This window comes from Kryptolebias marmoratus, linkage group LG2, assembly GCF_001649575.2.
Source record: "Kryptolebias marmoratus isolate JLee-2015 linkage group LG2, ASM164957v2, whole genome shotgun sequence".
Lineage (NCBI taxonomy): Eukaryota > Metazoa > Chordata > Actinopteri > Cyprinodontiformes > Rivulidae > Kryptolebias > Kryptolebias marmoratus.
In genome coordinates this window covers 8,789,445-8,806,140 of record NC_051431.1, presented here as the reverse complement: position 1 = coordinate 8,806,140, position 16,696 = coordinate 8,789,445, and the positions used below count along the sequence as shown (strand labels likewise).

General features: G+C 37.9%; 1 protein-coding gene across 3 annotated transcripts in view; it reads right to left on the bottom strand.

The window, feature by feature from the left end:
- The window catches only part of cadm1b (cell adhesion molecule 1b), a 171,287-nt gene that overhangs the window by 27,590 nt on the left and 127,001 nt on the right, over window positions 1-16,696 (bottom strand). For all 3 annotated transcript variants that reach the window (XM_017428366.3, XM_017428364.3, XM_017428365.3), the window contains 4 exons: window positions 14,308-14,454; window positions 9,375-9,527; window positions 6,788-6,925; window positions 1,605-1,763 (listed from right to left, as the gene is read on the bottom strand). In XM_017428366.3, coding sequence (XP_017283855.1) covers window positions 1,605-1,763; window positions 6,788-6,925; window positions 9,375-9,527; window positions 14,308-14,454 — 597 coding nt within the window. The remainder of the gene's footprint in view (window positions 1-1,604; window positions 1,764-6,787; window positions 6,926-9,374; window positions 9,528-14,307; window positions 14,455-16,696) is intronic.

Genomic DNA, 16,696 nt, shown 5'->3' with positions numbered 1-16,696 from the left:
GTGCTCAGTAGATATCCAGTCAGTTTGCAGTACCTTACAGCAAAATGTTTTTTTTTTTTTCCTTTTCTCTTATCATTGCTTGCAAAAGATTATCAAAATGTCAAGCGATTTCAGTCAACCTTTCTCTTATTCCTTGAAAGGTCAAACAAAACAGCTATCTACCTGGGAAAAAAAAAAAGAAATTAATATTCGGCACAGACTACAAAAGAGTGCCTTAACCTTTCTGTGATGTTTAACAGTGATAGGCAGCTTGTATTACCTCTTCAATCACTACGCCATTTAAGAATGTTTAAACATCATCTGACGTCTAAGAAAAATATATGGTTTGGTTTCCTAACCACTATATGCTATGAAATAAGCCAACAAAACATAAAGACTATATTTATTGGCATAAATCATGACCAATACAACACAGTTATTATCTGATGTTAGGAGGACAGGTTGAGTTTTTTTTATTGCTTTTTTTTCCTGATGGCAAAGGTGAAGTGCTAACGATTTTGCTCGTGTCTGCATGTGTGTTCATCAGTTTGTACTGTTAGTAAAATATCTCATGATCCCTGAATGGATTTCAGTGAAGCTTTCAGAAAGTGATCCCTGAATGTGCATCTACACCTGCTTTTTGGTGTCATTTCTATATAAGATGGCTGTTAAAGCTAATCAACATTAGCCAACACAAAAATAGCTAGAACTCAAATACTGAGCTAAAATTCTTGCCGATCTGAGAGTCACATCTTGCTGGTTTTTGGTCTTGGTTGGGATTAATTATAGGCAAAAAGTATGGCTGAGAAAAAAGCCTACATATTATATATACTCCACTGTTTTTCCAACACATACATTGCTTACATTACTGCAAACACTGTAATAACTGGAACCATATTTGGGGAGGCTCAGTCTAGACTGCAAAACTGTTGATAATTTTTGACAGTCACAGTACTGCCCCATTACTATTTTGTTGTTGTTTCTGTTTTTTTTTGACTGCATGGGAAAGATTCATTCATAATTAACACGGTGAAGATTAGCATATATTAACAGAACTACAGCTGCAATCCATGTCAGGTTTTTTTTTTATTTTAGTTGATGCAGGAAAATGTAGATCAGTTTCAGTGTATCAGTCTAAAAACAGCCAATGCAGTGCAGATGTTTTAGTGTTTACTTGTCAAAACAAACATCATTGCAAATATCCAGTAATTATGTTTCATTGAAATAAAGGCCAGAATGTATCTACAGCTGTGTCTTTATCCTGTGTGTCTTCTGGGAATAAAACAAAATGCAGTTACTGAGTGAGTGGACAATCTGAGCGTGCAGCTCAATAGTCTGACATGTATTTGCACTGCTTTCCAAGAGGCACAAATATTCTCCCTATGACTAACAAAGGACACTGTCTGTTATGTCTCTCTGGAGGCTGTGTTGCTTGTTTAGCTGCTTAACTTGTCTATTTTTGCCAGAAAATTACCAACAATTTCTGTTTACTCTCACTTTTCATGTAAATTGTGCAAAACTAGTGCCTCTGCCCAGTTAGGCCAAGCAAAATACAGTTCCTGGCACTCCCTGGAAGGCCATGGTTTGGTTCTGGCCTCAACATTTCATAGATGTGGGTCACTCACAAAGCACTTCCAAGTGTCTTTGAGCCAGGAGGTCCTTTACAGCTGGGTGGTCAATGATGCAGTCCACTGGCACTCCATCATCCTCTTTGGTGACAGAAAACCTCACCCGGCTGGTGACAGTAAACATCCTGTCATACATCTCCTCCACCGTTGTCTCGCCTATATATATATATATAAAAAAAACAGAAGTGTGAGAGAAAGTAAAGTTCATGGCTGAAAAGTTCAAAATTCTTGAATTCTTCAACAGCACCTGGTGCAGTGGCTGTAATGGGCAAATAGTCATAGCTATTAAGAGTGTATTACCTGTCAAAGTGAAGTACTTTCAGATGGCATTTACATTTAATTTATGATTCAGTGATGTGGTGCCCGAACAAGACTTTAGAGGATTCAGACGAGCCCGAGGACTTCGATTCTGACGAGAGCAGTGAGGAGCGGCTGGGTCATATCAAGCCTGATAATGAATGCTTCCGCTGCTCGAGGCTCGAGCATTGTTGGGGCTAACCCTGCAGTAATCTGCTGCCCACTAGGCCCAAGGGTGTCAGAGGGGCATTCATTTAGAGAGCATTACAATGCCAGAGGGGCATCGCATTAGCTGCAGTGCTGAGTGTGATGGTTTACTTGCACTTAATGAAGTGAGGAAATAATTACAGCCCAATGCTGACCTGCAGCACACTTCCATTTCAGCCTAGTCACAGGGGAGCCCGACCGGACTCAGGGAGGGCAAAACACGCTGTTCCACAGTTGATGATCACCAACACACACGTATATGTGGCCCCTTGATGGATATTAACCTCGTGTAACATACACCCACCCGTGAAAGTCTTGCCTACATAAAACTGAAAGTACCGGGATCAGTGAGTGGTCATTGCACTTGTAGGCATTAAAATTTGACGACTTTGCCAACTGCAGCGAGGGACCGGGCTGCTTGAAAAGCACACTTAGAAGTCTGGGTAATAACAGTAAATAAATGTCTTTCATTAAAAAAAACTATTATACTGACATTTTGTTCAAAGCCATTACAGGTTGTAGAACATACTGTATACGGGACTGTACCCATAAAAATGTGTAACACATGTCATGATGTTGGCTGGTGGCTGGATACAAGATGTTGGTAATGTGGCTTTATTCAGACAAGCGTGGCAACAGAAGTGAATAAACGTCTTACTTTAGTTGCCACAGAGAGTTAGGAGCAATTTTTAACATGCTGCTTTCAAAAAAAAAAGAAGGCAGAAATTATTTTTCGTTAAGAGGTATGAGGTCAGTGAGGGCATTTCCAAGCATATCTGCCAGTGGCATTGCCCCGTGTGCCAAAGAGCTGGGCGAGGTGGAGTGTGAACAGAGCGTAAATGTGATTAGCTCTTATTACTAGGGCCAGTAAGTCCCTAATTCAACTTGCAGTAACAATTATTTTTGGCGATGATTAAATTTATCAGTTTTCTTCTTGCGACATGAGAAACTTCAGGAAGTTCTGGATCTCGTTGTGAAGATCAGATTAATACGCCCGAAGCCACAGCCGAAGCTCGAGCCAATCAACGGTTGTCAATTATCCGTATGAAGATGAGGAAGACAACTGTGGATCGGGTCACAAAAGGACTCAAATCTGAATGCAAAGGAGATTTTAGAGTTGCAGCAGAGATGTCAAATCAAACGCTCTTGTGAGCATCAAGCGCTGATCAATCCCGGTGCAATCAAGCGTGGCCTCTTCTCAGGGTGACATTTTCTTTCACTCAGCTTCTAACCCGAGTCCTCTGGCTGCCAACACACTGCTGAGCTGTCAATGATCAAGCTGCTTCAGGGTGGCTTATACATGCATTGCTCTAGCAGGAGTGAAGCAGGCTAAAACAATTTAATATAGATGTTAAATTCTCCCCACCTACTGTATTAACATGGGGAAAAAAAATGTCTTTTTGAATTAAACGATTTTAAGCAAAAATCTGTGTCAGAGAAAAAAAAACAGGATAAGAAAGTAAGTTGCTTTCGTTGACTTGCTTACCAAAGCAAAGTATTGGTTTGGCAGCGACAAAAGGCTCACATAAACCCATGCACTGACACATAGACAATAAAATTCAAAGGTTTGTTTACAAAGCCTTTAAAGATACTTTTTATGACTTCTGAATATCTAGATAATTAACTAGTTTAAAATTTTACCTAAAAATACAATACAAGATACCTAAAATTTCAATATCAGTCTGCACATAATACAGATAATTGTTTGATTATAGCTTATTTTTGAAAACAAACTCAAAGATTTGTGTAAAAATACAATATTGTCGTGAAGATGAGACCCTCATTAGGCCTCTGTAGCTGACAACTTCCTGCAACAATGTGAGCTTCCATAAATGAAGCTGGCATTGCAAAACTAAAGGAGATATGGCATGTAACTCAGCCCCGGTGCAGTTCAATCTCTGCTAAGAACAAACTGAACTCCTCCAAAAAACAAAATCTAATAGGAGTCACAAGGTCACCTTCCTGTTTAAACGCTGGCCTTGCCTAAACTGAGCCAATCACAAAAGATAATCTAATATGTGACATGTTTAATTCAATAATGGATCCTGTTACTCAGTTCTACGTCACACGTTACACTGCAGCTATTGAATTGTTTCCAGAAGCTTTTTGGGCTGCATCCGCTGATAATGGCTTTTGAAAATTGAAAATGAAAAGAGAGGTTTCAGACTAATTTGCATTTGCCTGGCAATGCCAGGTTTTTTTTTTTTTTTTTTTTTTACTTGACTAATGCTTTATTTACGTTACAAAAGAAGCTAGAAGAGATTCTCACATTCACATTCTATCATTTTTTATAGTTTTAGCTTTCGACTCTAATTCATGGTCTTCCTCTGTAAATTTGTTTAAATGTCATCAAGTTCATTTGAAAAGTGGAATACTATAAAAAATAATGGAAAAACCTTGAGTTTGGAATATTTCTCCACAAGGTTGAGCTCTTCAATTTAAAAATAAGAGGAAAAAAACCCCAAAAAAAAACCAAGTTTTTATTTGATAAGTTTAGCTTCCTAAATCGAATTTCACTAAATATTGATTGTTGCAGCTGAATTTAAAATGGAATTTTCTTCAACAGTTGAATGTTTTTTTTTTGTTGTTTAAGGAGAAATAAGATCTGCTAACTTTTTTAGAATATCACTAAACCTTCTGCTACAAGTGATCACATGAACATTTTTAAAAGAGATGATTAAATGCAGCTGTTTTATGGCGCCCAACTCCCCCTGTATTTTAGGAGTAGGAGCAGCTGATCACTGGTCTCCACCTCATTTGAATATTTCAGCTCTCACTTATGCTAATAAGCATTTTGCCACCTGATGTGCCGAGTCTCTTTCAGGCCAGAGCCCATCAGTTCTGTTCTTGCCAGCATGATAAATGACTGGAAAAAAAAAAAAAAAAAAAAATCTGCCCATTTGAGTTAAAGTTAGGTTGCCAATTTTCTTCACTGGCATTAAAACTGCCTTGTTTGCACACAGACACAGGACTAAACATGATCTGAGAGGTTCTATAAAACCAGTGTGATGTGGTGTCTTTGAATTTCAATATGTGTAGGGGGACTAATGAATTGTTTAGCACATCCGTAATAAGAAGTGATTTGTGTTTCCTGGGGTACAAGAGGACGTGACTTTTTAGCTCGCTTTATGTATCCACTGCCACTATGGATTAGGCCTGCTCAGCATGTTAGTGGCATTTCGCTGATCTAACCATCCTGTTGTCTCTCCCTCCCCAACACAACACTACAACTCATAAACAGAAATTGACTTTGACTCCTGTAGGGAACACTGGAGGCACAGATGGCATTTAGCTTCAGATTTGCTCTTGTCTAAATATTTCATCTCTCAACAAGCCAAATGTATCCTCTCCATTCTAATACATATATAATTTGACAACAAGCTCAAAGACATTCAGTCTGTGTAAATACAATGTGACTGTTCCTGTACAATAAGTAAATAATGAATAATTGATAACTTTAAATCATAACTGAAAGGTAATAAGATTTTTTTTTTCAACCCTCGAGATTACATAGCCCTTTCTGCAGGAGCCTACAGGCGGCTGAAGGCACGGAAATGAAGATAAAATGTGCAAATAAGAGTTCCTAACCATGTTTACCACGAACCGACAGTTTGGAGCAGACAGAAAAGATTTAAAGTTGACTGCTTAAAAAAAAACAACATATTTTATCAGGCGTCAAGGTGTAACTAAATGTTCACAGTAAATATTTTAAGCAATTTTAAATCCAAACATTGATCTATGAAATGAAGGTTGCGGTATGGAAGCAGCTTCACGGCAAATCAAAATTTACGAGAGACATAAGACTGCAGTGCTGGATGCATAGTAGTAGCGCTGACTTAAACCAGTGGTTCGGATCTTTTAAAGTGGGTTTTCTTAGCAGAAAGGTTAAAAACACTTAATATCTTACCTGTTGTAGATAGCTCTTGGAACAAACTCAGTTTGGAAAAAAAAAGAGTTTAATTCTGATTAGATTAACATACAAACTGCTAGTTCAAGAAGGAACACGACCAAAGTCTATAAATTTTTACATCACTGCCAGTTTTGCATTGCATGACTATTCCAATCAAAATATTATATTTGTGCTAGAAGTGCCTCAAATTGTAACGCTGAGAAAAAAATAGCTGCTGTTGCTTCATTTGTGCCTGCAACGTACCATAGAGTTCTGTGTAAATGTAATTCAAAACTAACATTCATGGAACGGTTTATAGAACAGTGTTCACACAAATGTTTTGCATTAGAATTTGTTTTAAGACGACAGTAATCCACGCTGGTCTTGGCTCCACTCAGACTACCTGTTAGTTTGTTAATATGTCAGATTAAACTCAATTTCTCATTTTTTTAATATGAGCTACCTACATCAAGTAAGATATTTATTGTTCATAACATTTCTACAGAACCCCACTTCAAAAGAGCTGTGCGACTGCTTTGTAAACAGGAGGTTTTTTTTTATGCAAAACCAAACAAAGAAGAAAGCACAATGGTCCTCCAACTGTATAAGACAGGCAGGAGTATCTTCATATGTACACATGCCAGTCAACATAATCAGTACAATGCACATTCAAAGTAGAACTCCTTCTTGTTTGCACAGGAACAGCCTCCAGAGACCAGGACCTGTGGGGAAGCAGACAGGCCTGGAGCATGTGAAGCTAACTGAGGGAGGCTGTTATTCCACCAACCTGTCAGTTCTTCCTCCCCCTTCATCCATCTGATGGAAGCGGCTGGCTTGCTGCCCATGGCGATGCAGGTGAGCTCCGTCTCGTTCCCCTCGCTGACCACATCCTCCCGGCTCTCGATGACTGGGCTGCCTGGCGGGACTGACAAGCAGCAACAGCAACACTCAGAAAGATACCAGCATGGCAACACTACACACACACACACACACACACATCACATGTAATAATGTAAACATTGACACCAATGGAAAGTGCAAATAATTGCTTCTCACCATTCAGAATGAATGTGCCACCAACTGCTGCTACATAAAATCTTTCATTTCTGGAACATATCAACCTTATTCAGAATACAACTCGATCAATCTCAGCTTTCAGTGGGTTACCTGTTCTTTAGAATACGTCTGTTTAACTTGTTTATTCTATTTATCAGCCAGTGGCTGCTGAAAGTTGTTGAAATATGAGCAGTTTTAGTGAGGAAAAAAATACTTTTACATGCATTACAAAAATGTGTTTGATGTTTTAATCCTACTAAGAATAAAAAAAAAAAAAAAAAGACTATATAAAAAGTACCTCGTTCTTTTCCGCTTTTAGAAAGACATCAAATGCACCTTTTCTCTATTTGAATGGACGTCAAGCCTTTTTGTGAACATGCTGATTAACACTCAGCTTTGACTGAACACGCCCTATTTGTGTAACATTTGTCCAATTCTTGTTCTCAGTTGTATAGTCTCAGTATTTTCTCCTGTCTACACTGCCAACTGTTGCGTTTGGGGGCAAAGTGGGAGGCTGAACATGATGTTGCCCTATGGTCATGGGTCGCTGAATCTGTCTACAATTCCTGAATGTCTTTTTGGGGAAAAAAGGGAATGTAGCCCCTGTTGTAATTAATGTGACCCGTATCAATTGACACCGTAGTCAAAAAGTTAGAAGCACTTCCTGGCATGAAATAAAATTTGTTAAAAGAGTGTTACAGATGGAATATATTTAGATTTTATAAACCAAATCCAAAAAGTACTTCACTTCTTTATTATTGCATGACTATGTTTAATCTACACAATTTATGAGCAAATCGTTTGCTTTCTTAATGGTGCGCCATCGACATGAATATTTCACCTGAACATGTTATTGAGGAACAAAGAAAACACATTTAGTTTTTAAGTTTACCGTGATCACACCAAGATATTAGCAATGCTTTTTATTATTGAGGGATTCTTTCAAAGCCTTTTTACTAAACCTTCAGTTAACTACGTAAGCTGCTTAGAATAAATTAATTATTCACCCTTTTTATGGTAGAAACTGGCTAAAATGACACAAGTTATTCATTTATCCTGTAACCAAGTAACTGCGTACTTCGATGTATTCTTTGAAAAATGTCACATTTTTTTATTGAACTCTGTGCATGTCATAGTTAAACATAGTAGGATGCACAAATATCTATATTGTTATAACTCTTTTTTTCAAGTCAATAACTCAGCTAAAGCTATGTTGTATTGCTTAGCAAATGCAAAACTAACATTCTTCCAACTCTTGGTGTGATTTTTGTCCTCTTTAGCTGCTAAATATGACTTTGTGCTTGTATCTTTGTTGGCCTATTAATGAAAAAGTACATTTTAGATTTTTTTTTTTAGGTTTGCTCCCAAACAAACTGCATAACATCTTCTAACTGAGCTTTCCCATTACTTATGGGTGCTTCAAAATCTAAAACTTACGAGATCCCAAGTTATGAGTTTACATTCTTGAGACTGTGATTACCAACTTTCATTGATGACGACTGAAATATTTTAGTTCACTTTTTTGCGATGGACTGAAAGACAGCAAATCACGTAACCCCATCATCATTCATCGTTTCTTGTAAGTAATCCAAATGAATTGATGATTCATTAATACGTCTAAACATTTATTCGTAATGCAGTGCTAATTAGCAGTGCATTATTTAGCACTGTCTACCCAAGATTTTATGTCAGAGTCAAAAAACATATATGCAGAATTGTAACCTAAGTTCACATAAACATAAAGACCGAATTAGACATATTCCTCTATCATTCCTTGTATTCGTCATCACAGCAAAATTGCTGAACTTCAGTTACTTAAAAGCAAAAAGTCACTGGAGTGCTTATTTCAAGAACTCTTCATTTCAACCCCTTGATTCAGAAATACTGCAGCTAGGTTTCAATCGTACAACTGGAGTAATTACTTTAAAGTGCTTTTAATTCCTTTCAATCCCCCAGGATGTCTGCATGTATAATAAAGCTTAACTAAAGTAATTTCTCTCCAAACCATCAAAGTGTGGCACAGCTGACTCTCAATAGGGAATCATTGGGAGCAGCCAAGTCAACATTCACCAGGATTCACAGAGTCAACACAGCTGCCAAACCAACACGGTCTGAGCCATCAGTTTCAGCATCTGCTCCTTTTCGTTATGCTGTTGAGCACTGCAAGAGCCTAATTGGCTGACATTTTGTTTCAGTTGCTTAAGATAACAAGATCAAAGATTACTATTATTTCGTACTCGCAATTTATAACCGGGCTGATTACAATGGAAGTGTGTGTTTTTTCTGTGCGAGAATCACACGTGTGTCCTCACACCTACCCAGGACAGTGATGTCTGCGTAGGCTTCTTGAGGAGGATCTGTGTAGAGCTGGCACACGTAGCGTCCCTCATCGGAGAGCGACACATTGGACAGAGACACCCGGAGTTCGTTGTCAGAGAAATTCACCAGCTGGAACCGGCTGTCCTTGAGAGCTGTGGGGATACAGAGTGCAGGGACATGAGTATGAGACATGGGGTGAGAAGGAAAAGGAAAGTGTGCGTGTGTGTGTGGAGGGGGGGTGAGACTGAGAGAGGGGATGGAGGATGACGAAGGAGACACTAGCACAAAATTAGACAGGAGGAGGGAGAGGGAGAGTGGAGGGCAAGTGCTGCCCTTTTTCTGGGCTTTCTCCTTAATTGAGTAAAAGAAAAGTGAGTTTCAAAATGATTCCTACGAGTTGATTTATAAAGTACCTTTACAGTCCACAGACCACTCGCAAAGAAAGGAAAGTGTGAAGAGTGTTCATGAAGAGCCCTAACAAGCTAGGAAACTCTTAAAATGGGCTGAGGCTGGTCATGGATGGCTGCATCAAACCCACATATTCCACTGAAAAAGGAGAAGCATTCAAACATACATAATGAATTAAATCACAGTGTGAAAGCAGAGATGCTTGGATGCCTGAAACTCTAAATCAAAAGTAGCCAGAAAGCTGTGTACTAATGCCTCTACGGATTGGCAGAATTTTCTTTTAATGTCATCAAACTAGGTTAGCCATCTCTCTCTGACTTTTTGCTCACTGCTTTTTCATTTGGGTCAGCACTCATCCCTGAGCACTCTTTTACATAAACAGTGTTGCTTGATTTGATTGGGAGGGCCTTTTGATGCTTTGACCTGCCTTCTTTATCAAGTCCTCTCTGCATCTGTCGAGCTAATGAACTCAATTCAGTCTCGGCTTCAAGCACAGGGAGTTTATTATTCCCACCAGGCTGTGCACTTTGCATTATGATCATCACTTAAGGTCTCAGGGCAGAACCAACATGAAACCTCATCCCCCAATAAAATCTGAGAGCTCTTTGAAAGTCTCTCCTCAAAGGGAAACAATGATGCTGATGTACTTAAGACTAAAAGCACCTGCCACAAAGGGAAACCCTTTGCGTCTGAAACCGAAAGTGCAGTTGACACTATTTCATGAGTTGTTTGCTCACATAAGATCATTGTTTAGTATTAATTAGAAATGCAAAATGTAATCTATATATATAAATATATATAATTAATGTCAAATTTACTTAATTTGCCAGAATCTTTCAAAAAAAGTTTTTTTCTTAAAAACTACTGAGCAGTTTTCTTAGACTTTCAGCCTATAAGTGTCCAAAAACCAAACAGTAGCATAGTTTCTCTCAAAGCAGAATAAAAGACAAAACTATAATAATTTTCTGTTTTTGCATTAAAAAGTTAAGATTCATGCCTGACTTGTCTCAACTCATTTGACTGTTTTGTGTAACTCACTGCACAACTGGTTAGGAGAACAAAGTTATTGATAAAGAAGTCACTTATTCCTTTAGAACAATCCTAGTTATTTCTGTTTTCTTTTCATCATTGCTTTGCTCTGTCCAGCTGCAATTCACAAGAAACCATAAAATTACAATTATTGCTTTTTGCTTTAACTATCGATAAAGCCACAAGAAACTTCAGCTTGTGGTAAAAATGTATTCCAAGTACTATTTTTCTGTAGTTTGTTGCTATAAATGGATCCTTTAGATTGTGCTTTTTACTTTATCAGATGATGAATTATTCCCAAAGTAATGTCCATAAGTCTTTTAAGAAATAAAACTTTGAACCTATTTGATGCTGAAAGGCAGTTCTGTTGGTTAGGTATTACTTTAAACTGAAAGTCTTTGTAATACAAAGTAAGAAATCTACTGACGGGAGATGCAGTGAATAAATAATCTTCCTCTATTGCATCACTATTCTAAGAGGCCCACCTTCACTGATAAAGGCTCGTTTTTTCCATTTCAGATGACAACTCTGCCAAATTGCATGTCATTTTGCATATATCTGGAAGAATAAATGCCTCGTTCTAACAAGACTTGGTCGGCTCCTACCTATGACATAATTCATCTTTATTTGCTGCAACAGAAATTCATTTATATGGCTTTCACTGCTACAGTAACTCTGACATTATTCCAGTATTCTTGTTTGTATCTCATTCTGGGGTGGCTACTTGGCTTGTCGCTGCTGTTCTCGCAGCGCCCGGTGTGTCTCTGTGTCACCGCTGTTTACCTCCTTGTATACAAAGATCTGCCAGTGTGTCGGGCGGCCCTGTTGACAGGTAACAATGCTGGCTGAGGGGGGTCCCAGCAGAACCAGCAGTCCTTTAGGAGCAGAGCCTAGAATAGCGCTGACATGGGGTTCACTAGACCCCATTACGAGAAACACAAATACGCAGCAGCAAACCAATAACACTTAATCCGCCTGTCAGAAAGCCTGACATATATTCACATCCAATGGTAGATAAACAACACAGTTTGTTTTTTTGTTATTGACAAAGGTGCTGTATTGACTTTGGCAGAGAAAATGACATGTTTGCCGACTCACATGGAGCAGCTCAATATGAAACGAAGAGGAAAAGGTTGCCCTAACCTCTGGGCAGGACTTCTTTAACTGTACAGAGCAATCATCGATCGTCACTGTGATGTAACTCCTGATTATTAATTGTTACTTGTGTTTTCACTCCGTGATGTAGAGCACAACAGTTTATTCTTTATATCATTTATCTTTGCCACTTCTCTGCCAGCTTTGGGTATTTTGTGCAAATATGAATAAGATGTGTACTCAGACTTCCCCTGATGTTTTTCACAAGTGAGACAATGAAACAAACGTCTCGCTACCTAGACTTGTGAAATAACATCTGGGATGCAATATAGCTTGAAATGACGATTGTGTCTCGTTCACCTTGAATCCTGGCTTGGATCCAAGCTATAAACAAGTAAAAATGCAAAAAAAAAAAAAAAAGTTGAAGTAGCCCATATGTTCATGCATCATAATCTTCAACATTCTAATCTAAGAGATTATCATAAAACCCAACAGTGATAAGGACACTACAGTATTCCCATTACATCTGTGCTGTGATTTTTCTCTCATTAATCTGGCAGCAGTCTGTAAAACATTCAAGGAGAGTCTGAACCAGGTTTGCACAAAATAATCTAAATGAAATCTGGAGTTTATTTTATATGGCAATCTTTAATCAAATCTGATACTTTTACTGTATTAAACCCAGAATAAAACAGGGTGTACAGTAATGTTCAAAACAGTCCCGTAGTTGTAGTAAAGTATGAACAAAATATGAAGTGAAGACGATTTCTTAGAATTTTAGGATCCTAAGGGATCTATCGCATGTTGATGATTTTAAAAATATAAGGCTGCTACATATCATTATTATTTACGTCTTTGCTTTTTGACGTGATTTGTTTGCTTTATGAAACATAAAATATTTCAAAACTGCCCATAACATTTCATGTTGTCACATTTGAGAAAATAACAGCTGCTGATTCATTTTCTTGAGTCACCTAATCAATTAGGCGGCTAATCCCTTTGGCTCTACTTAAGTTTAGGTGATAAATGTTAATTTAAGGGTCAGACTATATAAATTATTGTATCCCATTGTGCAACAGGCAGTCCTGGTTAATGAGTGAAATTTCCTGTGTAATTGCTATTGATGCTACAGTAACAGAGTGCATATTCAAGATTAAATTATGCTGTGACATTTTCAACGCACAGCTTTGACAGTATTTGTGTATTTTGCTATAACGTGGGTAATAAGACATTTCCAGATGTTTAAAGAGACTGCTTGCATGGTTTAACAAGGAGTAATTGTATTTAGGTTATAGGTAAAAAGTCTCTTTTCTGTGTTGATTAAAGCTGTTTTAGTCATAGTTTGCATGAAAAAAGTGTAAAACTGTATGTGTTATGTCAGGAATCATGAATTCACATCAAAAGCAATTTTTAAAATAGACCACAATCCCAAAGGAAGTTGTTCCTAAAATTATGTTTACTTTTGCCCACTAAAAATAAACCTGAAAGTTAAAGGGATAGTTCAAAATCTTTAGAAGTGTGGTTCTGTGAAGAATTATTGTTTTATAGTTGTAGCCAGCTCTTTGAATGACCCAAATTTGAAAAAATAGACTTTAATGTTAACCAGATAGACAAGCTGATGGATAATTCAAGCACAACCAGAAACAAGAAGGATTGCTGTCATCTTGAAACAACTTTATTCTGAAAAACTTCTTAGTAGTTCCCACAAACCTTTACACTGCTGTTAATTTCACATTTTAGCTATTTCTGTTGGAAGTGCCCGAGCTGCACCGGAAGTACTACAGCTAACTGCTTGCAAATACTCACAGAATTCCATGTAAATAACAATTGAATGCAAAACTGATCAAAACCTGAAGTTTTATAAAACATTGCTTTTACAAACAGCTATGAAACCTCTCACTTTGGAGCTGTTTTAAGATGGCAGAAATCCACTGTAATCCTGGATCTGCTTGGAATAACTGTTAGCTTGTCAGTCTGGTCAAAATCAAACTTTATTTCTCCAAACAGAGACTGTTCAAAAGGTTTACTACAACAAATAATGTATTATTTGTTAGCATTTCCAAAGAACCCCACTTCAAAAATCTGTGCTATAGTTGTACTTTTAATGCTTGGAGTGAACAGGATTACATTTTCTCTGGAATAAACTGTGAAAAACTATTTGTGATCATTTTTCATAAAATTCTTTTAATCATGAAAATCTTATTCTTAATATGAGACAGAAATCAAACCCAAGCAGGCAGCCAGAATTGAAGAAAATTGGATTTTAAACTGACTCCATCTGTTTGTGACTAACTTTCTTTCTCTGTTAATGTAAAAGGGCCAGAACTCTGCAATTTGATGTTTCAGCTTTGAAACTTCAGGGAAAATGGTTTGTATTGTGTCTCAGAAAGCAGCACTTACGTCTAACGTCTCTGAAGTAGATGGTCTGTCTGTTTGGGTTAAGCAGCTGGATGACGGAGTCATCGTTGTTCTTCACTTTACAGCTGATGGTGACCATTTCCCCCTCAATCACCGACTTGTTTTCAGTCGCCAGGTTCTGAGTGTCAACTGTAAAACACAAGCAGAAAGGAGCATGAAATTTCAAATAATATGCAAATTCTTCTAACTGAATATTTAGTCTATTAAATATTTAGATTTTCGACAACTGGGACTACATGCCAACATGTGCAGTGAAGATATGTGACTAGGCTGTGTAGATTGTCTGTTTGCAGCCATGTCTAATCCTTTTATTATAAGAGCCATGTGCAGTGTTTGTCACTATTGATCTCCCCAGCTCAGAGTGGGCCCCTGTGTGCAAGTGCCAGATGGGCTGTAAGCTCTGCTGCCCACAAAGATGCAGAGAGAGGAGAGGCTATGAAGGAAAAGAGACAAAGAACAAGTGTAAGAAAGTGGAGAGGCAGCCGGTATGGGCGGGGTGGTGGAGGTGAGAAGGAAAGGGTGGGTTAAACAGAGAACGGGAGAACAGAGAAGGACGAGCCGAGCATGATGCTGTTCACGGTTAAGCTTTATCAGATCTCACCATCTGAGGCTTCATGTGATCAGTGTGTGCTCAGTGTGCTCAGCGGTTCTGTTCTGTATCTCTAGAAATACAAGCATCTGAATAACTCCCTGTACACTGGCATTGCTGCCACTGACAGACTTTGGACCTTGTCATCATAACTTACACTGTGCTAAACCCCCAACACAAAAAAAGCCTGGTTTTGTTTCCCCCTGTCTTGAGAGAGAAAGAAGAAGGAAATCAGAAGTCACCTTGCGCTATATTTATTTGGCAGGAGCCAAAAAAAGCACAAAGAGAATACGTTTAGTGTCTCAGATTCACACCAGTGAAGGAACAACACTCTAAGCCACACTCCCCCCCCCAAAAAACATCAAAAGCACATTTGCATGCCCGAGTTGTCAGACACCTCTATTGCATTCTGACATTTACAAAGTGAAGGGGGGTATAAAAAAAACCAAAACCAAAACCCCAAAAAAAAAAAAAAAACGCCTGCATTTTCAGATAGTGATAATGGGAATAGACAGCCAAACTAACATGATTCAAAATGAACTCTGTGAACGCGGCGAGCAATAAGAAATTAACCTCCTGTGGAGAAAAGCTCCTCAGACCTGTCTGATGCAATGAACCACCCATTTCATTCCACTCTGGTGCCGGCGTGCAGGTTCAGGACAAAAGAAGGGTAATAGGTAAAAACAGACGACCGATTATGTGCCAAAGTACACAAAGCAGGCAATTAAAGGTTTTTAGTAAGCACTACATGCGTGGGTTTAATTTGATCAAATAAATTTGAATTATACATGGACATGAATCAAATTAAAGACCGTGATAGTAAGTCGAGCTCATTGTACTTTCTAATGGCCAGCAGATGAAACAACACTAAATGTTTTTCTAAAGGAGGTCATATAAATGCAGGAGCTCCAAACCATTTGCACATTTTTTATATTTAGTTAAAACTTGACATTTGAGTTTCCATCAATAAACCCTAATCTAAGTGGTTTCTTTTTTCTTATAACTTTTAATTTGAAAGAAATTGTGCAGTCATGTTTAAAAACTAATTTGAGATGCAAAAATGAAATAAATGATTTTGTTTGTTCGAGTCCAATAAACACTCTAAGGAATTCAAAGAGTTGGATCGTCATTTAACACAAAACATCTTCTGAAAAACAACCCGCAGGTCTGAAAATACTGATAGATTATATGAATTATAACTGAATTTGATTCTAATCTTTGTCCTAACGAGAATCACTTTCATCATAATGGCAATATTTAATAAACTGACTCAAATGAAAGAAGAACACAAAAAGGGCTAAAACTCAGCCAGTTTTACAGATTTTGGGAATATATTTGATGTGGTAGTAGCTGAGAGTTATTCAAACACCCAGAGTGTGACATCTTGCAATATTTCATGAAAATGCACACAATGGTTTTTTCAAGGTTTGACCAAAACGGCTACAATATGATCATTTTAAAAAAATAAGATGATTTTACTCTAAAACTCTGGCACAAAAGGCCACAGGTGACATTCATTCCTTAAAGAAACATTAAGCCTTTAATTTTAAACAGTTTATTGAAAATCAAATCCAATGTCACACATGAACTGACGCCATCCCATTTTCAGCATAGCTGCATATAAAAAGCTTAAAGTCTCTTTTACATTTAGTTTAAACTTACTCGTGTTTGAATGCAGCAGGTAGTCCTCAGGTGAATTCATGGAGAGTTAGTGTGTGTTTGTGCTGATAACATTTACTTTTTCATGCTTTTTCCTGTTGGCCTTTATGGGCTTTAATGTCT